General features: G+C 36.5%; 1 protein-coding gene across 1 annotated transcript in view; it reads right to left on the bottom strand.

Moving 5' to 3' along the window:
• The window catches only part of THSD7B (thrombospondin type 1 domain containing 7B), a 550,701-nt gene that overhangs the window by 216,751 nt on the left and 309,323 nt on the right, over positions 1–24,627 (bottom strand). Inside the window, exons 9-12 of the mRNA XM_060687945.2 lie at positions 19,524–19,758; positions 11,028–11,143; positions 3,472–3,604; positions 1,536–1,639 (exon numbers count right to left, since the gene is read on the bottom strand). Of these exons, the coding sequence (XP_060543928.2) occupies positions 1,536–1,639; positions 3,472–3,604; positions 11,028–11,143; positions 19,524–19,758 (588 nt within the window). The remainder of the gene's footprint in view (positions 1–1,535; positions 1,640–3,471; positions 3,605–11,027; positions 11,144–19,523; positions 19,759–24,627) is intronic.

Raw genomic sequence — 24,627 nt, 5'->3', positions numbered from 1 at the left:
GAGATCATGAGATCTTGGAATTTGCAGGAGTTCATGACCAGACATTTCCAAGAGCATCTCCAGGGAGGACAAAGAGCAAAACAGACAACACAATGCTGCAAATAAATTCTGCTCTTTTTGTACTTGTATCAAGTTACACACAAGAACTGAGGAGGGGACCAGAATTTACACTTGAAATGTTTGTGTATGTTTTGCCATTTTAATGAAATCTTTCATTAAAATGGAGCATCTAGGCTTAGCCAAGTAATTTGGAGTTCATTTAATGGACATATGCTTTGTTTAATCTTTGCTTCTGAGCAGCCGATATGTGAGCAGGATGTAGAGGATGTCAGACTGGTTGCATGGCCAGGAGCAGATCCTTCCTTGATCCAATTGTGGTTTTAAGCATCTTGAAACTTTCACACAGTAGGTGGGCCTGTTAGAAGGATTAACCACAAGCATTCCATGGAACTAGATAAATTCTAATGGGCACCTGAATATTTGCCCAGTGCTCTAGTGGGCAACTTTGTTGACTACATGTTGGACTCTGGTATCAAGAAATGATACAGTTATTTGATCGGATAGCTCCCAAGCAGCTCGTTCCTGCTGGCAAACCTGGTTTTGCAAGGTCCTCAGAGGCATAAAACTTTAGGAACATTGGAAGAACAAGTGAAAAGTAGATCTAAACAAGCACAGGTAAAAGTTCATGTTCAAGCTTTTAGAGTGATGATAAGAGTGGCAAATTGACAATTTTGCTGTTATTATGTTAATGGGTTGTCATTTATTCAGGATGACTCATTGATAACTAGGAACCAATGAGTTGAAGCCCTGACACTTAATGAGAAGAATCTGGAGAGACAGGCAAGGCAGCAACTTTCATTGTAAAATTGTATTATTTTCTGCCTGTGGAGTCTGACACACCGTGTCAATGTATTGTGTTAGCATTTTTCTTGCATCTGTAATGGGCAGAAGGAATAAACTTGAGGAATATGACAATGCTACCAAGACACTGGTCAGATAAAAAAAAATCTTAGTCTGGGGCAGAAATGTAATATGAGTAAGGGATTCAGACAGGACACACACATACACACACACACACCATGGTTCTCAGGAAACTATAGGAAGGGATGGGTAAAGCACATTTAGAACTTGCAAGATTCTGTTGCTGTAACATAATAATAAAATTAACATTACATTCATGACTTTGATTTCCTAGTCTGGTCTATTTTGAAAGGCTCTCAGCATCCCTCAGCTATATCCCACATCTCTCTTACCAAATCAATTGCGTAACAATGATTGAGGCCAAGATTTACCATGAGAAATATATATGAGTTATTAATCATAATAAGCCACACTCAGAGTATTTTAATTACAATAAGTGCATAATGTAATCCTTTGCTGCTGTCATTATTTTGTTCATAGGTGACTGAAGGAGGCACATCACTTTTAGCTAGTCTGAAATGATCTGGTAAAATACCATTCACATCTAGCAAAGTATTAGGTACCATGAAAAAGTAGCTAATAAAGAGTAACAACATTTATTGATGAATTCTTACCTCTTGACTGCAAACCGGGCCCACATGCTTCATTGAGTCCTAATACACCTTGCCTTACTGAATCAGGCACCAATAAGCATTGACCCCATTTGTGGATCTTCCAACTGAAATGGAAACAGAGGAACAGTTATGATACATCAGATTTAGTTTGTTTTGTTGGTTCTGATTTTTTCCCCACAGAATTTAATTAGGGGCTACACCAATAACAGCTTACTCAGTTAGGGATATTGATGGCCCTATTTTGTCACCTTATATGTTATGCCTTTTTATAGCAATGGCTGGTGACATGATGCTTGTTAGTAACAGGGCATATGTCAATCCACTAATTGTTTCAGCAATTCTTCCTAATTATGTAGAATAGAATTGATGAATAAACGTACCCACTTTAAATAAAATAATTAAAAAATGCCAAATACTGCTTCTTTGAATGCCTGATAATATCTGGGTTCAGGGCCTTAAAAAGGAGACATGAATGTTGGAGCACATATAACAAGGTTAGGGTTAGGTTACAAACTAATTTTTATATTAATTTTTATATCAAAAGTAATCCATTCAATCAACAATGCCCGTAGTTGGATCTTTAACACTAATGTTGTTTTTGAATTTTAAAGCTAGGTGTTAAATAACAAAATAAACCAATGCCAGTAGTAACATTTATGTACAAAACTGACTCAGATATAATAATACTAATGGACCCTTGAATAGTATATGACTGGGCCTTATTTCAAGGTGGTTTTTTTTCCTTTTGAGCATTTTGGTTTCCAAAAAGAATCTTCATGTTGTTACTGAAACTGTTTAATTTACTCATTAGTTTCATTTATGTAAGTAAATGATAACAGAATAAGTACTTGCATATATAAAATATTGCATTTTAATAAATGTATATTATAAGAAGCTATAGAAAGCCTTGACTCATATATTCTCCTTTGTACTCTTCTCAAATGTAAATATAAGGATCATATCCTCCAAAGGATGAATTATGTAGAGGCTGTCCCATTCACTTATAAAATAAAAACCGTTAAAATTGTGAGCTCTTTGCTGCTCTCTGAGCTTTGTTGTTTTTTTTCCCTTCCAGATATTTTATTACCCAACTAGGTAACATCATCAGTACAGTAGCACTGATGATGTCACCTAGTTGGATAATGAAATGTTACTGCACTGATTATGTTACCTTATTGGATAATAAAACATCTGGAAGAAAACAACTAAGCTCAGAGAGCACCAAGGACCCCGCAATTCAACCTTGAGCTCCAAATAAAGTTCTAAAGATAGAAAGATATGTATTGTGTTTTCCCAAAAATAAGACCCTGTCTTATATTTTTTTTTGAACCCTGAAATAAGCGCTTGGTCTTATTGCCATGCACTCAAAAGCCGGTATCAGGGGACGTCTTATTTTGGGGGAAACAGGGTAGGATTCCTACCATTGGGTGGGATTCAGGAACTTTCAGAATCTCATTTCATCCAGGGATCTATGCTGAAAGGGTAATTTGGATTTGATCCAAGATCTGATCAACTCTTCTCTGAAGCCCTGAGCCTTGTTGTATAATAGTACATTTATAAATAACAGTACATTATTATAATACATAATAATGTATATTACTGTATACCATAGTATATTGTTATATCCCCGGGTATATTATTACACTGTCAATCAAAATAATGCATTGTCCAAAAGGGCAATCAATAAGGCTGAACATATTTCGAAACCAATTTGGAAGAAAAGTTTTGGCTCTCTTGTGATTTTTAAAGCCTAAGAAAAGATGCTACTGCTTTAAGGAATCCACTTCATTCAGACAGAGGCCTGAAAGTAAAGGGGTTGCTTCAATGAAGAAAGGAGATGAGTTCTTTCTAAATCTGTCCAGAAGCAAGTTTATCACTGGTAATCTGAGGAATGACATTCTGGCAAATCATGTTTAGAGATATTTTTTTACTTTACCTGTAGGTGGGACAAAGTGAGACGCCTTCACACTCTCTTTCTTCAAATAAGGTGTCCGGGCATTCCGATCCTCCATTAAGTGCATCTTGAACAATGATCCTGTAGCGGGACTGTTTTTTTGTGGTGGCATTCCCTGAGGTATTTTTAAGCACATAAAAATGGTTTTCTATCAAGGATAGTTAATTTTGCACATTACTGATCTTCACTTCTATTTCTGAAGTATCTCACTTACTACAGTCTTCAGTTATATAGGTAGGCCTTCACTTATGACCACAATTGAGCCCTATCTTTCCATTGCTAAGCAAGACAATTATTAAGTGAGTTTTGTCCAGTAGTGGGTTCCACTTACCTTCGCTACTACTTCGGAACCAGGAGCGTGCACATGCGCGTGCTTGCTTCACTTGCTCATGGCGCTTCTGCGCATGCGCAGACCCTTCTGCACATGTTCAGAGCATCTGTGATGATATCCAGGCGGGTGGGCGGAGCCTCCAGCCGCCACCACTATTGAACCAGGGAGAACCGGTAGAAACCCACCATTGGTTTTGTCCCATTTTATGATCTTTCTTGCCACAGTCATTAAGTGAATCACTGCAGTTGTTAAGTTAGCAACATGGATGTTAAATGAATCTGATTTCCCCATTGATGTCACTTGTCAGAAGGTTGCAAAAGGTGACCATATGACCCCAGGACACTTCAACCGTCATAAATATGAATCAGTTGCCAAGGGTCCGAATTTTGATCATGTAACCATGGGTATGCTGCAATGAACATAAGTGTGAAAAATGATCATAAGTCACTTTTTACAATTTTAAATTCAAATGGTCACTAAACAAATGGTTGTAAGTCAAGTTCTACCTGTATTGCTTTTAATAAAGAATATTATGTAGTTTTTATTTCCTGAAAACTTGACAATTCTCTGCTCTGGTGGATCAGGCCCAGAAAAGAGCTGATTATGGAAGAGCCTCTCTACAGCCAATGCTGCCCTTCCTAGTCTCATAATCGTTCATAAAAATAATACATCAATGATCATTTTCAGGTTCAGAATAACTGTTTGCGGAGACGTGGCTCAACATGAAATTATTTGAAAGAAGCATCCGGTGGGCAAAAATATTATAGCAGAAGAAACAGGAAAAAAAAAAAAAGAATGTGTGGGGTCTGGAATCATTATTTTGCTCCTTCTGACTTCTTACAGCATAGAAGGGCCTTGTCTCCATGGAATAGGTATTCAAGGAAAATAAAGTAAGATCCATTTTCTATATTTGGGTCATCTCTGGTCTGGTTTTTTTAAAAAAGCACCAGGAATCCACTTAAGACAAGGTTTTCTTGGCTAATGCAACTCACAGAAATTAACTATGGATATTAAGGTTTAGTTAAACAATACCACTTTGTTCTCCAGTTTTCCTCTAGCTCTTTGAATATTTCCTGTATATTTCACAAAAAGACCCTATTACACTAAACCACTCTGCATTTCAGTGGCAAAAGTACTTTGTTCAGAATAATTTAAATAGATTCAGATTATTTTATTTCTAAACAAAGTGAGTATACAAGATAGAACTAAAGCATTTTCTGTATTTTGTTTTAAATTTATCTTTTTAATTTTTGTCTTCCGATATCTGTTAATACCTTAAGCGCTCAACAGAGCATGATAAGTTTTTGGTAGAAAGCTGTCATTTTGCTGACATTTAACTGCAGGGCAAGCAATAGGTAGAAAAGCTGGACACCAATTGCCCAGTTCAGCTCTTCATATTTTATCTAACAGATTGCTGCCAACATCTGATGTGACTTTCAATGTTGTTTGGATAAGCTGTCATTATTTTTGCAGATATTCAGTTTTATCACTGGCAAATTAAAACTTGACTGTGATTATGTTTGCAGCTTAGCCACTCAGTGGTTTATGTACTTGTTAAATAATTTTTTTGGTTTAATTTAGATGCATTCGCCATTGAGTGGTTTTTTAAATTTCCAATTTTGCTTGTTTTTAATTGTGCAGCATAAATTAAAGCACTCACAAAATAGCAAATCAAAAGTAAATCCAGTGCATAATACAATTCTTATCACTTAGTTTTAATTTAGAATCATATTAAATGATAACTATTTCAATGAAATTAAATATGTTGGAAAGGCTTTTTAATGCTACAACATTTCTTAATAAGCAGAATAATGTATGTCTGAATTCATTTTCTTTATCTAAATAACATATAAAAACCAATAATTAATTACCATATTATTTGCTTTGTTTTAAATGGACCAGGAATTTTTTCTTAAAATATAGTGCCGTTGCCATTCACAAGCAATAACTCATTTTTTATTGGTAAAAAAATAAGTAAAACAAATGAGAGCAAAGATGAGAATAAACAGAAGCTCAGTCAAACAAGCAAAAATATTGCAAAAAGCTTTAAATCAGTGTAAAAAACCCCTATCTTGTGCCTGATATGAAAAAAATGGTGAGAAGTCCTTTCTCAGAGAGGGAATATGTTTTACTGTTCGGAGTAAGTAAAGAGAGGTAGTACAATGTTGAGTTCAGATCAAATCTTTTCTAAGTTATGAACTTTGCCATGTGCTATTTCCAAAGATAGCCTTGCTGTTAAATCTCTCCTGAGGTAAACGTGGGAAGAGAACAATACTTAGCCACAGCCTGCTTTTAATCTTATAACATTATTATGAGATTCTCCCAGTGGTGAAATCCAATTTTTTTTACTACTGGTTCTGTGGGCGTGGCTTGGTGGGCATGGCAGGGAAAGAACACTGCAAAATCTCCATTCCTACACCACTCCAGGGGAAGGATACTGCAAAATCCCTACTCCTCCCCACTCCTGCGGGAAGGATATTGCAAAATCTCTATTCCCACCCCACTCTGGGACCAGCCAGAGGTGGTATTTGCCAGTTCTCCAAACTACTCAAAATTTCCACTACCAGTTCTCCAGAACCTGTCAGAACCTGCTGGATTTCACCCCTGGATTCTCCCCAACAATGAATTTTGGGGTACTTCTCAATACCAGGGGAAACTCTAGCTTTCTATGTAGAATCTGAATTTATACATTCAGATAGCTAAGTCAGCTATCTGTCAGAATATCTAGCTCATCTTTAGAATCTATTAAATCTTTCATACCAATAGTTATTATGATTTCAGCACAATTAACTCAAATATCCAACTGAGGGCAAGGGTGAAAAGTTACATTTTCTCACATTATTAAGTGAAACACTGGACTTAAAAGCTAAAGGTGGTTGGGTTTAGTTTGTACCTGAATGAGAATCTCCAGGGATTCCTACGCTGAGACGTTAAAAAAAAAATACAAGAAGACGGCAATGGGAAACCACTTCAATATTTCTCTTCACCCTAAATAAATAGATATATCCTTCTAATCACCAGGCATCAAGTTCTCTAACTTTAATTATGTTTAGTGAAGGTTTAGTCAAACTGTAGTGACAATTCCTCTCCAAATATTAAGTTGAGATGCATGAACAGAAATATGTGTGCTTTGCCTACTGCTTTCACAGTAGGTTTGAAAGAACTGGGACGAGGAGGAGAATATAAAATGCAGGTTGGCACTGAATATGTGTCCGTGAAGTCACCAGGAATTGAGTTTAACTTGAAGATGTGACTTTACATCAGTTTTAAATGTGTAAGATTTGAGCCAATGGGGAAAAACATCAGGCAGTAGGGAAATAATTGTAAAAACAGCTGCTTTCACAGCAATCAGTTTGTGACAAAGTAGATGTGAATGCAGGTAACTTGCAATTTTTCTGAAATAGCGGCATCTGAGCTGCCTGAACAGCTCAAACTGTGGATTGGAGGGAGGGCAAAGAAATCTCTGCCCTGGTAGGAAGAAAAGCTCCTCTCTGAAGGCTTTGCTCATATTTGAAAGGCTTTACTAAGAAGGGATTTTTCGTTGAAATGCAAGTAGGTAACTGCTATTTGTAGACTCCATGGACAAGTGCTTGCTTCTTCTACCTCTCTCTAATAATACCCTGTGGCTCTTCCAAAGAGAATTCTGTAATCTCCTTGATCCTGCTCAACTACCCAATCTGTTGCCTTCTTTTTCTTCTTCAAGCAATCTTGCCAAGGATAATAATTTTGTCCTAGTTCAGCATCCACTGATATTATATGCCCCGAAAATGTGAGCTTCTGCTGACCGATCATCACAAAGGGAAAAAGCTATGTTTGTTTGATTTGGTATCCATTAACTGATTTTCTTTCCAGTCCATGATAATAATCACCTCCAGATCCATATCAAAATAATCTACCTAACTTTTCCCACTCTTTCAAAGTGTTCTGGTTTCATACTCGTACACTACCATTGGAAAAACTGTAGTTTTAACTACTCTGAACATGGTTGTCATAAATATATCTTTATCTTTCATGATGTTTTTAAAGTTAAGCATGTTCTATATCACTAGGATTAATTGCTGGTTTAATTTTTTTCCAGCTCACTCTTCATCCTTATTCTTGAACCTAAAGATATAAAAGTTTCTCTCAACCGTCACATCTTTACTATCAACCATCAGAGTTCACTGAGCCTCTGGGTTAAGATTACCTTTGCTTTCCAAATTTGGAAAACTAACCTTCATTGTTCACGTTCCATTTTTATTTTTAGAACAAGCTCTTCTTCATCTTCTTTATTTTCTTTTAACAAAGCACTGTCATCTCCAGTTTTGATTTCAGCTGTCATCTATTTAAATCCTGCCGGTTTTTGTGATATATTCATTGCATAAATTAAACAGATACAGTGACAATATATACCCTTGTCTCATTCCCTTCCTTATTCTGCTTCTCCAAATTTAGTTCCAACAGTAGCTTCTTATTCAAGGAAAAGATTCATCAGAGGAATAATTATGTGCTCTGGCACACCTTTAGACTTAATATGTTCTGTGTCAGACATTATCTCCAACAGTATTTTTCAAACTTGGCAATTTTAAAATGTCTTAAAGTTGCCATGTTGGAAAAACCACGATCTATATGATCAAAGGCCTTAATGCGCCACATGAAGCAAAAATAAACCTTCTTTTCCTCTCTCTACTACCTATCTTATGTTAACATTTGAACTGTGTATCTCTCTCCCTTTTTAAATAACTGTACATTTGGCATCTCTCTCTTTTTCATTGAGATCTTAAATGAAAATTTGCTTGCATGAGAATTGCCGTGATAATTCAATAATCTGTGTATTTTCTCAAATTTCGTTTTTATGGTATATGTCTACATCAAACCTATTCTATATGTTCTAAGTGACAACTAAGTGTCCTAGAACTGTTAATACTTAAATTGCCTCTTCTCTTGCAATTTCAAACAGTACAGTTATTTTATTTGCACATTTACTTTCCTATTGATAGCTGGATTTTCATATCTCACTTTTTAATGGAATTGTATATATTCCCTTTTTGAAAAATGTTTCTGTAGAGAAACGCTATACACTTCCACTTCTAAATCATGTCACCGTAATCTTTTCATCTTCCTTTAACCTCATTCGCTTCTATTAGAACGTTTTCATGTTTACTACTGAGTATTTCTACCTTACGGAGAACTGTTTTCCTATGGTGTCTTAAACCATTTATTTTATTGCTATTTTATTCTTTTTTTCATTTTCTTTACATTGAGGTATCTTTTCCAGCCCTTTCTTGTATGAACTGGAAGCCTGAACTCAGTTGTATGTCCTGGCCCAATTACCAAGTCTCTCCTTATCCTTTCAAGTTTTAAAAAAGCCACTAAGATCCCTTCATCTTTGAAACTTTGGGATTTATTTTGCTATATTGGTTTTCATGGTGCCCATTATCTCTTTGCATAGCATCTCACGTTCTGTTCTTTAAATTGAACTGACATTATGACTTAAGGTCAAATCTTGCGGGCATTCTTATTTTCTTTAAGTTTGTAAATTTAACCAAATGTTTGATACAAACAATGAATAATTTGTACCACAATTTAATCTGGAAGTGTCTTGGTATGTCTCCTATTTCCTAGGAGGCATTTACCTAAATCAAATCTTCCTGTACAGTAATTCCAGGAGCCTCCATTTGTCCAAGTCTGGAATTCTAATGATTTTTTAGAAGTTCTATATCTTTGCTTGATGTTGCATAGAATGCCCCATTATCTTCTACCATCACATCTGTACTAGGTACATAGAGTACACTTCAGTTCTATTGACTTGAATATCTATGAACCTATCATTTATTGGCTTATTGCCAAGCATATCCTTAACTATGCCATGTTTTTAATATTAATTTCATTCCCTTCTTTCATATGGTTTCATGCCCTGAACGGTATATCATGTAATCACCTCAATTAAAGTGGTCCATCAGTACCTGACATCACATATTCTAAAACATTCTATATAGTATGTTTCACTTCTGCTTTGATAAAAGAAAATTGTCCCTGAGTCATGCTTCCTGTTCCAACTGTATATATCCTTATCAAACTAGGAATTACAGAGCCCTGGTAGTGCAGCAGACTAAAGCACTGTTATTAACATCAGCTGCCTGCAATTACTGCAAGTTCAAATCTCACCAGGCTCAAGGTTGACTCAGCCTTCCATCCTTTCTAAGGTAGGTAAAATGAGGACCCAGATTGTGGGCGCAATAAGCTGACTTTGTATAAAATATACAAAAGTGTGAAGGTTATTGCTTAACACATTGTAAGCCACCCTGAGTCTCCGGAGAAGGGCGGCATATAAATCAAATTAAAAAAAAAAAATACTTTTCTGACATTACCAGTGGCTGAAATTCTTTGTAGCTTTAGTCTCAGCATATTGTCACCTCTAGATCTGCTTACAAAGTTTGTTGTTCTAGTTACTTTTCAGTAACAAGAGTTCCATCTAACCTGACTGTCTTATTAACCGACATACAAACTTGTTTATATTTCAGCCATTGCCTCTGAAGATTTTTGTCATCAGTGAGTTGGCTTTCCTCTTGCCTGCAGATCCTCATCCACTCTCTCTTTCTCTTGAGTCTTAGCCTTGTCCTTCTCCTTTCATCCTTACTGCAAAGGGAGATCTGACCTAGAGTTCCCACTCCCATTTATGTTATTCTTAGGATTATTAAAGGCACTAAGTCCTCACAGCAAGTCACATTGATAAACCCTAGGAGGAACCTAACAAAAGCATACAATATATGTGCTATTTGCATTCCTCTAATAAAACGGTTAGTAGAATATGCCAAAGCTTAGCACTCTTAACAACTCTTGTGAAATCTCTGGTGAGTTTTAAGGTCAGACACACTCATTTTACAACAGGCACAAAAGCATCAGTGGTGGGTTGCCCCCGGTTCAGACCGGTTCACAAGAACCGGTAGTAAAACCAGCGGGATGCTCTGCCACTGCCCTGGATGTCGTCATAGGTGATCTGCACATGCGGCGCGCACGAATGAAGCAAGCGCACGCACGCAATCCCGTGGCGAACCGGTAGTAAAGGTAAGTAGAACCCACCCCTGAAAAACATGATATACAGGATCCGAGTACCCATTTAGAGCTTCATTTCAAAATGTACTTCTAATCCAAAACTTTACTAATATTGGTTAGGGTAGGATGAAACAATTGGAGGATTGATTCTGACTCTTCTAGACCAACTTACCATGTTGGCAGGTGGTAGGGCAGCGTGTCCATTCACTGAAGGGGGTCACCACACAATCTTTCTTACACGGGAGGAAGCATGAGCGGACGGTTTCTGGTTTAATGGATTCTGGACACCTGGCAATACAATTGTATAACATGTGGTTAGTTAGGTGCCCCTGGATTGAGTTCAATTCTGGATAACTGCACAAGAGTCCCCTAAACCCCAACATTAATTTAGCAAAATGGAATCCCTACACTCATCTAAGAACAAGTCACACTTACTGTAGTAAGGCTGCACGTATTGCCAAATTAATTTTTAATTTATTTTGAAACAGGAACTGTACAATTACACACATAAATACAATTTATAGTAACTGCCACTATGAAATAAAGAGTACCTACCTACTTGCCATCGATGAGAAAGAACTGAATGCAGGCTATTGACAACCTAAAGAACCAATATTGCTACTGTATGTGCAGGTAGATGGACAGAAAACAGATCTCTTCAGGGGTTTTGTATTGTATTGTTTGCAAGGAATATTAAATTATTTCCCTGGCATTCCCTAGTGAAATTGAATCTAGTAGGCTGGATTTTGAGTGTCTTTTTTAAAAAGTATTTTGCAATATTTCTGGTGAAGAAAGAGTGAGAAGATGTGATTATCACTGATCTTTTCCTCCCTGTGCTATCTAGCATTGGTTTGAGACAGCTTGCATAAATGTCTAATCAGGGTAGGTAGATATTTCTGGGAGGGATGAATGAAGTGTATTCTCCTTGTGGATTCACCAAGGCATGAAATTCATCTCATCTGCCCTGTAAAGTAGGCAGGGACCTGTACTGGGCAGCAAAAATATTAAAAGATGCTAGAGATGGATGACCATTTTAATGAAAATGACAAGGGCATCATTTCAGATTGCACACAAGGCACTAGTAAACCACTTCTGTATTTTATATAGATAACCACACTGACAGACAAGATAAAATAACTGATAATACAGTGATAATATAGTGCAGGATAATGGGCTCCTCAAAAGCTAGTTTGGTGTAATGATTTAGGCCTCAGTCTAGAAAGTGGAAGGTCATGGGTTCTTGTCCTACTTTAGGTACAAAGCCAGCTGGGTGACCTAGATGACGTACCAATTTCTACAATCCAATTGTTGCTTCATAACTATAAGGAAGATAATCTTCATAAATAAAACTTCAAAAATAAAACAATGCCTCTATTTATTGACGTCATCAGATGGATCACACAGACACAGACTACTGATACAAAGTGGTGAAACTCAGCTATAAAAGCAAAGATGTGGGTATGGGATGACTATGGAACAGATCATGAACTGCCCATGTGCAAATTCCACATCAAGGTAAAGCAGAAGAACAAAGTGCTTCCACAATTTGGAAGCATATACCCATCAATTTTAAGGAGAACATGAGAAATAATTTTGAAATCCTGAACCTCACTGATAGGGAACTAGAGAAACTTGAGGAATGTAATAAAAGAAGATTTAAGGATAACTGTGAAAAGAAAGGAAAAAACCAAGATGTCAGAACAGATAGTAGAAATTGTCAAAAAGAGGAGACAAGCCAAAGCAAGTGAGAAAAAAAATCAGAAAGGAACTCCCATGCTCTCATAGTGGCGGGACCAGAAGGGAGCATTACCATCCCTCCAGATATCTTTCTGGACCCTTTCGTGGCATTCAGTGTCATAAGCTACAGTGTCCTCCTATGTTCACTACACTGTTCTCGCTAAGAGTTGGAGGCAGGGTGGATTTGATTTAAATCAAACAATTTAAATCACTAGTCAGTAAGGCTTGATTTAAATCATAGTTTTCTACATAAAGACTAATTCTTGCTGGTATAACTTTAATATGCAAGTAAATGAAGATTTTTAGAATAACAATTTTTTATATTAGTTTTTTTTATCCCCAGTTTAATAGGTTAATCATTCATATTTGGACAACTTTTCTGTTCTACTTAGGAAGGAGAAAAATAATCATTACCTTAATAATAACAATTTAAATAGATTTATTCAACTGAAACAATAACATTACAGCATATGTTATTTGCTTAAACAAACATCCATGTTTGTTAACTAATTTGGCTAAACAATATATATATATTTAAAGAAACTTAGACTGTCAGCCCAGCCTACACATGAAAAACTTAAATACTGTCCTCTGTAGCTCACTCGTCATCTTCATCTTCTTCTTTGTTCATAATCTGGAAAAGAAAAACAAGCTTTCCTGCTTTATCGGGTCCCAAACAATTTCTCAATTTAGAATGAATGAGTCCAAAGGAAGAGAATATTCTTTCAACGCCTGCAGAAGAATCTACTGCTGCTAAAAGTGAAATCATTACTTGAACAGTCTCTAAATCCAAGTGCTTAAGTGACTTCCACCAGTTCACTGTTGTGACTTTCTTTAAAATATCTTCAGCAAACATATATTTCTTGACTGGTTCCCCCTTAGCTTTGAAGTTTATTATAGTTGGCATTACAGATGGATGATTGCTGGATACCCATGTCATAGCTAACTCCTCAGCACTTAAGTTTTGACCCTGATACTGGATATTGACAATATTTGCCAAAAAATGAGCTGGAGAAGTACTTGTCCCATTCGTTTTTTTAATGCTTGTAATTTAATTCTGTCCATGTGTAGTTCTGTTTTTAAGTGTTCACTCAGTTCCTTCCAAATTTCAACACCATCAGCAATAAAACAGCTATTTTTCTGTCTTTTGTTTAAAGCTTCAGAGATGGGTTTCAGGATGCTCAGCATATGTTCAACATTTCTCTTAAGCCCAATGTTGAGGATTTTGGCCGTGACACTGCCATCTATTTTATCTCGATTTTCTTCACAAACTGTCATCAGAATAGGCCAGTTCTTGATATACTGCTCAAAACAGTCCACCACAGAGTTCCATCTAACATCTTGTGGGAGCGTTAGCTTGGTTCCACCCATCCTTTTCAGAGCTGCTGCAGCAAAATGATTGTTACGGAAATATTTAGCAATTTCAACAACATTAGTCTTTAGTTCTGGAACACTTAAGTCTTTGTTAAGAGTGCAGCAAATGAGCACTGCAACCATATGTTATTAGCTTTGTATTCCCTTCCTGCTCTTCTAAATTTCTTCTCATCTTGGATACATTTGCAGCATTGTCTGTGACCAAACTGCGTACTAGACATTTGAATTTTTGTTCACATGTTATTATAGCTTTTACTGCCACTTCTTGTAAGTATTCTGTTGTGTGTGCATTTCCTGACTTATCAATTGTTTGTGCAAGGAAGACTTTCCCTTCTTCTGTTGTTATACAAGCACATACAATAGGATCATTGTGGGCATTACTCCACCCATCAATACTTAGCTTAACAATTCTACCCTCCAGAGCTGTTGCACATTGCTCCATTTTTCTGTCATACACTTTATCCAGCAGTTTCCCTGCAACATCTGCTCTGCTGGGTGGACTGTATCCTGGTCTCAGTGACTGAACCATATTAATGAAATGTGAATTCTCAGTCAGACGGAAAGAAGAGTTTGTTGCATAAACAAACTGGGCAATTTTTTCATCAATTAACTCTTTTTCTAATCTGTTTTTATCACAAACTTATCTATGGTGGTTCCAGGAGGGAAGGGTTTTTTCTTTCTTTTAGGTGATAGTGATATGTGGCTGTGGGTGTCTGATGATGATGATGATGCTAATGAAGCACTATCCTGGATGGATAACTCTGAAACTGTAGAACAGGAGGATGGTGATCTTGAAGGTGGATAATTTCCAGAATCCATGATTTCCCCTAAACAAAAAAGTCAATGCTGTTATTTTATTGTTTATACAATTTCTGCTTATTGTAGACAGCACTGCCCCAAAAGGAATATTTGCTTTTCTTCATAACTGTACCAAATGACAGTAACATGCAGTAATAATAAGAAATATAATTTTGCTCAAACATGACAGTTCAAGGCAGTCTTTAGAAATATGATTCAATAAAAATGTTTACCAACCTGAAGATCCTGCCTATTCAAATGTGTTTCTTTGGTCATCTTCATCACAGCACTTCTCATGATGTTGCCTCATTCGGGCCACCAGGCCTTGCATTTCTTTGATGCAGTGTTTGCAGTTTGCACGCATGCCTGCCTTACCGATAGGTAAAGGAACTTCATTAAAATATTGCCAAACTGGGTCTCTTTTACGGCCTGCTGCCATTATAGGCTTTTTCCTCCAAGGAAAGAATGTGATAAACCTCAGGTCATACACACAAAGAGATCCAAAGACTTGTCTGTCTGTGGCTGTGCAGTATTGTGCTCAGAAAGCTTCACTTTCATTTTGTACTGCTTGTCTGCTTGCCCCTTCCTCCTCACACTTAGTTTCACTTTCTTCTTGTGCAGATCTATTCCACTCCAAACAATCAGAAAAATATTGTTTCTGTTCTATTCACTGAACTTCTTGAAACTTAGCACTGAAGGGGTTGATTCTGTATTCATAGATTTGTAGAACAATAGGATTAAGGTCTTTTTCTCAACTCTGTTCATGTTATAACATTTTTGCTGTGAAGAAGAGGCATGTGATCTCTGCTGAGTCAAATTCAGTTTTGAGAACTGCAAAAGTAAACCAAGCATCTGTGATAATATTTTGTAGGCAGAGAAACTGCCCAATAATCTTACAAAAACCTCTGGAAGAGCATACATTGTGAATGGATTAATGGAATTTATTTATCAAAAAAATTAAACTTATACAGCCTTATTCTACATAATTAAAAAACTAATCTTTATTTCATGATGGAATAACCTTTGGATGGTAATATATTTTCCTCAAAAAGCATTTTATTTAAAAAAATCCGATTTAAATAAAAAAAATCTGATTTTTTTTATTATTTTTTTTAAACCATTGATTTTTATCCACCCTGGTTGGAGGCATTGTATTATGGCGGAACTGTCCCTTTTGAATTAGCAGAATCACTTAATGGATGCATGAGAGAAAGGTTGGATGAGACTCTGTTAAGTGCATCAAGGATGGCCATTGATGCCCTTATCATCTCTTAGTTGAATCACTGCATTTCATTTTACCTGGAGTTGCCCTTGAAGAACATCCAGACATCTCAATTGATACAAAATATAGGGGTCTGGGGCTTCACTAGCTAGTCACAGCATTGACATGTTAATCCACCACTAAGAAGAGAACTTTGCCTGATAGACTCTGCCTTCCAAATCCTGACATCCAGGGGTTGTCCCCTTCTATCAGGTGATATGTGGGGAAGTGCCACAACGGCAGAGTTCACTGAGACAGCTCTGCTTCCTTAAAACAGCTTGTCTCCTATGTGAGGATGGCTCCTACTCTCAAGACTTTACAAAAGTTTATGAAAACTGGGCCATTCATGAGTCTTTAGAAATCAATTAATATGCACCCATCGGCACTGGCATTGATTGTATTCTTAGGATAACAATGCTGATGGAATTGTTTCAATTTTAGTATTTGTGTACTGTCTCGTGTCTGCTTGGGTAGAGCAATAGATAAATAGCATAAATAAAATAAAACCATCCAAATAACTAAGACATTAATCTCTGACAGCTTTTATGGTAGGAACTAGAACACAATGGAGTATATTTTGTTTCAATCAACAATCAAAAATTTGGTAGGAACCAAACATAAATCATATGGCTATAATTGTGTGCAAATTTAATAATGTCAAGCTTTTGTTAAGTTAATCGAAGCGCACTGTGAAATGCATTGTTTTAATAAGTTTGCATATTGTTCTCCAATGAATTCTCTATATATAATGCCTTTTGGTTAGTGTTGGGTTTTTTTTTTAATCTCTTTCAAATTTATTATTAGTTTTTCTATCTACTTGGAAGCCTTTAAAATGGAAAATGTATTTAGCTCCCATTTCCTTCAAATAAAAAGAAGGAAAAATTCTCATTTCATAAATTGCACTCTAAGGTAAATTGAATATTTATGTAGATACATAGATCTCCTTGAAGTTATCCTCTGCTTAATCATCTCTACAGCAGCTCTTAAAGCAACTCCAAATGTTTAAATTTTCATAAATAGAGAAATATAATACAATAAGCAGGTCAAGCCACATGCTATTTTTTTCTCTTTGTTATTGTTTACAAATTCATACTCAGACAAGTATTCCTCCCACTTCTAGAAACTTAAACTAAATGAGTCACATGAGATGTAGAACATAAAGCTTAGAAAAGAAGACAGGACACCGGTATCTTATAGCTAACCATATTTTAGTTGGAAGAAAAAAACCCCTAAAGAATGTTAATTTTTCTGCTATATGAATCACATTTTGGCACATGGGTACCATGCTAATTCTAGCATGATTTTCCTTTTCCAAAGAATGGATGGTTTGCTCATGTAATGTGATCTCCTGTCTGGTATCATGGCACAATGTACTGTAGATAGATAAAAAATAGATAAAAATATACTGTAGATAAATAAAAAATATATTCTAAAAGTCAATGAGAAAAATATAATCAACTTGTTAACTAAGAAGCCAGGGCTGGCAAGAGTGGTTAGCACATGCTTTCTTCAGATCTTCACATTCACTCTGACACATATTGCTAAATGAGCCCTGAAGTGATCAAATCATTTTTTTCTACTGAAAAATTAGAAGTACCAATTTCAGAAATCTCTGTGGTGATGTACATTAAATTCACGTTATATTAGACCAGGGGTGTCAAACTCACGTCATCATGACGGCATCACGTGCCATAGCAGGACTTTCCCCCCACTCTCCTAAACTGGGCGTGGCCAGCGCATGACACATCTGACCTGCGGGCCTGGAGTTTGACAGCCCTGTATTAGAGGAAGATGTTCTTTCACTATTGTTTCTGATCACATTTTCTTCTGATATTCCAAGCCAATCACAATACTCTGCAGCTCTTGCTTCAGCAATACATCTATGTCATTAGATTTCTATATAACAGTAAAGACCCAATTATGTGTTAAACAATGTATGACGGAATAGAGAACAAAACCAAAAGCTGATGAAGCTTCTTCTTCTTCTTCTGAAGGAACAGGAGGGTTTTTTTCTTATCAATTAGTCTCATTATCTTAAAGCATTTTAATTAACTGTACAGGAGTCAACACAGCCTGCTCATTTTCAGGAGGTTTTTTTTTTTTTTTTGAGAGAGAGAGAGAGAAAGAGAGAAGATGCAATAAGAATTAAAACTAGTTTGTAATTCTCTAGACTCATTAACAGAGCACAAAAGTAATTAGCAATGTCTTGATTTGGAAAAAAAAATGCAGAAACATCTGTATTTCTAATTTCTCTCAGCTACTAAAGCCAAGCAGATTAGGTCAGCTGTGAGGCTAAATATCTTCTTTAGAATCACATTTGTTTTTCATAGGATAATTTCAATCAAACCTAATGGTGTAATAGTTATTCAGCATCTTTTTTTTTTTTTAATCTGGGGTTTGGAGCGTAGGAGCTGTGAACAATTGAAATATGATTTGAAAAAAGTACTTCAGACCTCATGTGTACACAGCACCTTCCTATTATTCCTTAAAATAGGCTCTTTTTATTTTACAAGCTTGTTTGTGATCCTGAAAAAAAAAAAGAGAGATGCTAGTGTTGCTTTAAGGAATCTTCCTCATTAAAGTTAATGTGACTCTTTGCAATATCTTTTGGGGGCTGTTCCGGAAAATAGCAGAGAGGGCCCTTTATTCACCTAAGATCTAAAGTGTACTTCTGTCAAAGTATTTTTCAAAATCTATTACAGTCCTCATAAATTTACCTTAACGAAAACAGAATCAGTTTTGAAAGTATTTTTCCTACTGTAGAATCATTTTGGTAAAGATGCTCAGTAAAATTTGGCCTCACATGCCCCAAAACTTCGCCCTTAGCAGTTTAAAATAACACTTAGGTAGTTACAAACCCTGCACCACTCATGCAAGTGTTTTTGTTTCTGATATGGGACCTTCTGTCCGGGTGAAACTTGAGGTTGGAGGTGAGCAGAAATCTTAACACGTGAAATTAAGTCCAGATGAGGAAGAACAGATTTTGCATCTTTGGGCCAAACAATTCCAGAGGAGCACCACCTTTGTCTCTGAATAGGGTTTTATATCCCAGCTCAGAAATTATGCACAACTTGGGGCTCCTCCAGAACTCATAGCTCCTGCAAGTGGTAGCTGTGCCAGAAGGATTTCCACATATTTATGCCATTGCCTGAATTTCAGGAGTACAGTTAAGGCCTAGGTGTTCTACCTAATCTGGGAGAAAAACATACTTCGCATATTACAAATTTACAGGTCTGTTTTATGCTTTGCATGGGAGAGACCATTCTGTCTATTTGACCATCTATTTGACCACTTTAATGCAATTATGTTCATCTCTTAGAAACGGAAGCATAGATTCACCAGAGAAAGAATGAGAGGAATTATGTGGTAATGAGGGTGGCATGTCCACCATCTTGCTAAGTGCACAATTCTACAATGGCCTTTTCCAATTTGTATAGAACAAAAAGTATGAGAGTGTTCAGAGGAGAACAAGCCAAATATTATAGCCATACTGTATACCTTTTAGCTGGGACCTGGCCAGAGTTATTTTTCACACAAAAGACCCTCCTAGTCTGTACTCCAACTCCACAGGTTGCCTTGTTGTTCCAATTGGTAGTCGTATTCAGAGTTGTTAGCAAGGCGTTTTCTGAACAGAGACTCCATGCAGTGGTTTCCCAGTATAACTGATTGCAAGAATGCTCATTACACAGTCGATACTCCTGGAGTGATGAAGGAGGAGGACAAGGCTTTCCACCTGTGAGTGATAAAAGCAACATAAACTGTAGCAATGGTTTCAAAAATAATGCCACTATTCAAGACGACACCCTGCCTGCAGTAAGCAAAGTTCCAAAACCAAGTTGTGCATTGTAGCAGTCAATTTAAAAAAAAAAGAGAGAGAGAGAGAGGAATCTTTAAATGTGTTATACATATCTTAAAACAGGTGTCTTCAAACTTTTTAGGTTCTAGGTTTTGTTAGGTTTAAGAAAAAAAGAATAGAAATTGGGGAAATAGTATTATGTATACTGATATATAATAGAATATATTATAATTACAATGTATACACAAATGTTAGAAGTTGAAAGATTATGATTATATATATCTAAATAGTAGTAAATAATAATAATAATAGTAGTAAATAATAATAATAATAATAATAATAATAATAATAATAATAATAATAATAATAATAATTTTATTTCTATACCTCCCTTCTCGCGAAGGACTCAGGGCAGTGTACAGCCCATTAAAAGCACAAAGACAAACAACAATTAAAATAATTTAAAATTATTAAATAATTTCGGCTCAATATTAAAACCCCAAAAAATTTAAAACATCCAATTTAAAATCATTACATTACATAGTAGTACTGTATATAAAGTATACTGACTCAGATAATACACTGTTCACTAAGCACTTATGGATGTTATAGAAAAAACTATAAATAAAAATATACTTTTTAAAAAAGAAAAAAAAATCCCAGAAACCTTGATCAAGAGAAAAAACACTAGTACAGGTAGTCCTCAACTTACAATAGTTCATTTTGTGACCATTCAAAGCTACAATGGCATTGAAAAAAGTGATTTACGACCATTTTTCACCCTTATGACTGTTGTAGCATCCCCATGATCACATGATCAAAATTCAGACACTTGGCAACTGACTCATATTTATGACTGTTGCAGTGTTCTGGGGTCATGTGATCCTCTTTTGCGACCTCCTGACAAGCAAAGTCAATGGGGAAGCCAGATTCACTTAACAACTGTGTTCCTAACTGAAAGAACTGCAGTGGTTCACTTAACAACTGTGGCAAGAAAGGCTGTAAAATGAGGCAAAATTCACTGAACAACTGTCTCACTTAGCAAAAGAAATGTTGCTAAGGCTCAATTGTGGTCATAGGTCGAGGGCTACGTGTAATAGAGCACTGGCACAAAACGAAAAGCAAACTGCCTATTTTTGTATTTAATATTAATTAATACAGAATATGTAATTCATATTATAATATTATTAACAATAATATTACATTAATATGTAATTATTTTCAAAGTACAAAAATAGAACTTGGATTTTACAATTATTTGGAAGGCTAAGCTTTTACCCAACAAATCAATATCCAATGATTGGGCTATGCTGCTTTTCCTTGGATAAAAGCTCAGTATTTAGAACAATTGCTATTATTTGCAAGTAAGATATTTTCTATCTATAGCCTACAGCAGGGGTGGACAACTGTGGCCCTTTTACAATCTGTGGACTTCAACTCCCAGAATTCCTGAGACAGCCAAGCTGTCTCAGGAATTCTGGGAGTTGAAGTCCACAGGTTGTAAAAGGGCCACAGTTGCCCACCCCTGGCCTACAGTCATGTGAAAATGAAAACATCCCATGTTATTTTTTTTTCTTTTTTAACATGTCTGGACATTTTGTAGAAGTGGCAGGTTCCATCCTAGGGATGAAATCCAAAGAGGAATCAGCCTAGAGTCACTATGTAGCCACACATGGACTAAATCCAACCCCTCTTGAACTCCATTAATTTTTATCTAGTGTCAAAATAGCGCTAACCCATTAGTTGGATAGATTCCTGTGCATAGGCATGCAATAATAAATCAGTTTAATTGGAACTTCACGTGTGGTCCTGGTCTTTCATGCCTGACACATTTCAATACTTCATTCAAACAGCATATAAACAGGTGATGGCATTAAAGAAACAAATTATGAAAATTGGCAATTATTTATTCAACAAAAAATTAACAGATATGCCATTTGTGCCTTCTGTGCAAAAAAATAAACGCACCCTTGGATCAAATATCTGGTATTGCCTCCTTTGGCAGAAATAAACTCAAACAGGCATTTTTAATATCTGTATACTAGTCTCTGACATCAACTGGGAACATTTTCCCCATTATTCCATACATTTTTTTTTCAGCCCTGTAATATTTGGGAAGTTTTGCATGTACAGCCATTTCAAATCACCCCACAGCATCTCAATAAGATTTGAAAATGGTTTGACTTAGCCATTCTAGAACCTTCTATGTCTTTTCTCCCCCCTCCCCCCACAGCTGTTCCTTGATGGATTTACTGGAATGTTTAGTGTCATTCTCAGGTTGCAAGGTCCACTTTCAGTTGAATTTTAATCTTCTGACAGACAGTCTCACGTTAGATCTGTTGTTGTACATGGCAAAGACATTTCAATGCCTATCTGGCAATTTCAGGACTTTCCTTTAAAAGCTCTATCCAGAAATTCCCCATTCTACCCAAGGAAATATTGCTTGTCATGTGAAATCAGTCAGAAGATCTGTAAATTGTTCTTTCTCCCTGGATGGCAATTCAGTGGCAACTCGGTGGGACTTCATTCTTAAGTATATTTGCAAGGGATGCCTTCTTGATGATTAAATAGGCCTCTTGGGGACATGCAGGTATGTCCGCCCCGTGAAAAGCGAAGAGAGATGGATGGACTCACTACAAGCTGTCTGTGCTGCTAAGCAAGTTAGAAACTCCTGGTGGATTTCTAGTTCTTTCTGCTTTCAATTCTCCCAGCTACCATTTCCCACCAGGGGAAATGTTTGTGGGAATTTGGTGTGTGTGTGTGTGTGTGTGTGTGTGTGTACCAGAAAACAAAATCAGGAAGGGGTAAGGAAAGAGTAGTCAGTCATCTTCTGCATGGATGTGAAGGACAAGTGTGTGTCCATTTTTTAGTCCAGTGTTTTCAGGCTTCTGCCCCTTCCCTGCCCTTAGTCCTTCCTGGGTTCCATTCAAGGTAGCCAGTTTAACAAAAACAGTTTTAGACCATAGTTAGGAGTCTACAAGCTTTTATTGTTACTGAATAGTAATGGCCTTTTTTGCTGAATCTTTATGCATAAGGGAAATATAGACTGCTTTTAATTTTTAAAAAAAGGAACCAACCAGAGACAATTTTGATAACAGTAGAGGTTATTGATATTGACTTCCTTAGTTGATAATTATCTCTTTCTGAAACATCAAATATTTTTTTAAAAGATAAGGAGGAATTTGCAGAAGCACATCGCTTCCTAAGGCTGAAGTAGTGCAATATCTATTAAAACAGTTGGTGTAACATACTGTCTAAAAACGGAGATTGAACACTAATTACCATAAAACTAAACTATTCTTAAACAATGATATTCTACTCCATATAATAATCAAATAATTTAATCATAATTTATTGCTGTAAAAAAAAAAGCTATAAAATAAGACTGAAAGGAAAATAGAATTATCATCATTATCATTACACTTCAAGAAAATATGAAAATATTTGTATTTTTGAAAATATATTTCTTTTATGCATTAAATATGAGAAACTGAAATGAAGATGCAGATTGTGTCTAAAAATTGGTTTGGGCTAAAGAAAACTGATGCTTAAAATTGACATAGGGCAGGGGTCTGCAACCTTAAACACTCAAAGAGCCATTAGGACCCGTTTCCCACAGAAAAGAAAACACCGGGAGCCACAAACTCTTCTGTTGCCTGACTATTTCTTGAGTGGCCACAAAACTAGCATATGTAGTTGAATTAAACGTTCTGTTTTCTTCTGAAGCTTTTCTTTTCTTGGATTTATCCATGGTTGGCTTACTGGGGATTGAAAAGCTCAATAAATCACATGTCGGCAGGTGTCGCACATTGGCAGTTGTGACGCATATTTTGAGTGACAAGGAGCCGCAACAGAGGGGTGAAAGAGCCACATGCGGCTCCAGAGTCACAGGTTGCTGACCCCTCACATAGGGGAATTTAAACTTACAAGATTCTTTAACAATCATCAAAGTTAATAAAAGTAATTTTAGGCACATTTAGTGTCTGTTTTTTATCTGATGTTCTAGTCAATTTCAGCAACTGGCTGACCAGTTGACCTGCTCCTTTCAAAAGGAAAAATCAAAGATGTTTCTGTGGAAACTGGAACAAGCATCAACCCAAGGACTGGCCAAAGGGGACAGTCTCATAGGCCAACTATAACCAGCCACCCTGGTTTAATGCTTCACATTAAATATCCTCCACACTGTATGGATTGGTCTAGAGTTGTAGTCGTCTTCCATTTTTCCAGGACAATCACTAGCTTTGCAGCAGACTACCTATGAGACGGAGGCTCCATTGTGAAGCCATGGTAACTGAAGCCAGGATAATTGGGATGCAATAAGTGTACATCTTCCTATATCTATTAAAGGATTTCTATTTCTATACAGCTGATGAACCTTCATTCCACAGGAATTATGTGATTAACGTTGTTTTATTGTTATGTGAAAAAAATATATAGTTGCTATATTTACACTTGTTTAAGAGACATCAAACTCTGATGTCTCCTATTCCACCTTTACAGATTAAATTGTCTTTGAACTACAGAGAGTAACTACACATGGTGATTGCCTCTGCTTAACTTTATATAATGCTTGAGTTCAGGGGTGGAATTTGACCGGTTCGGACTGAATCGCATGTACCGGTGGTGGAGATTTGAAGTGGTTCGCCAAAACAGTAAAAACCACCCCGGTTGGCCCCGCCCACCCCACCCACTCGCTGCTCACCCCTTCCGGTCTGTGTGTATGTCCAAGAAGGGAAGGGAGCCTGTTTGGAAGGGAGCTGTGGCAGCCTGCCTGTCTCTTTTACTCTGATCCCTGGGAGGGAGGGG

Source organism: Pantherophis guttatus, chromosome 1, assembly GCF_059756535.1.
Source record: "Pantherophis guttatus breed Tessera chromosome 1, ASM5975653v1, whole genome shotgun sequence".
In the NCBI taxonomy this organism is placed as follows: Eukaryota; Metazoa; Chordata; class Lepidosauria; order Squamata; family Colubridae; genus Pantherophis; species Pantherophis guttatus.
The sequence above is the reverse complement of the archived record's forward strand: the minus strand, read 5'-3'. Positions and strand labels throughout refer to the sequence as shown.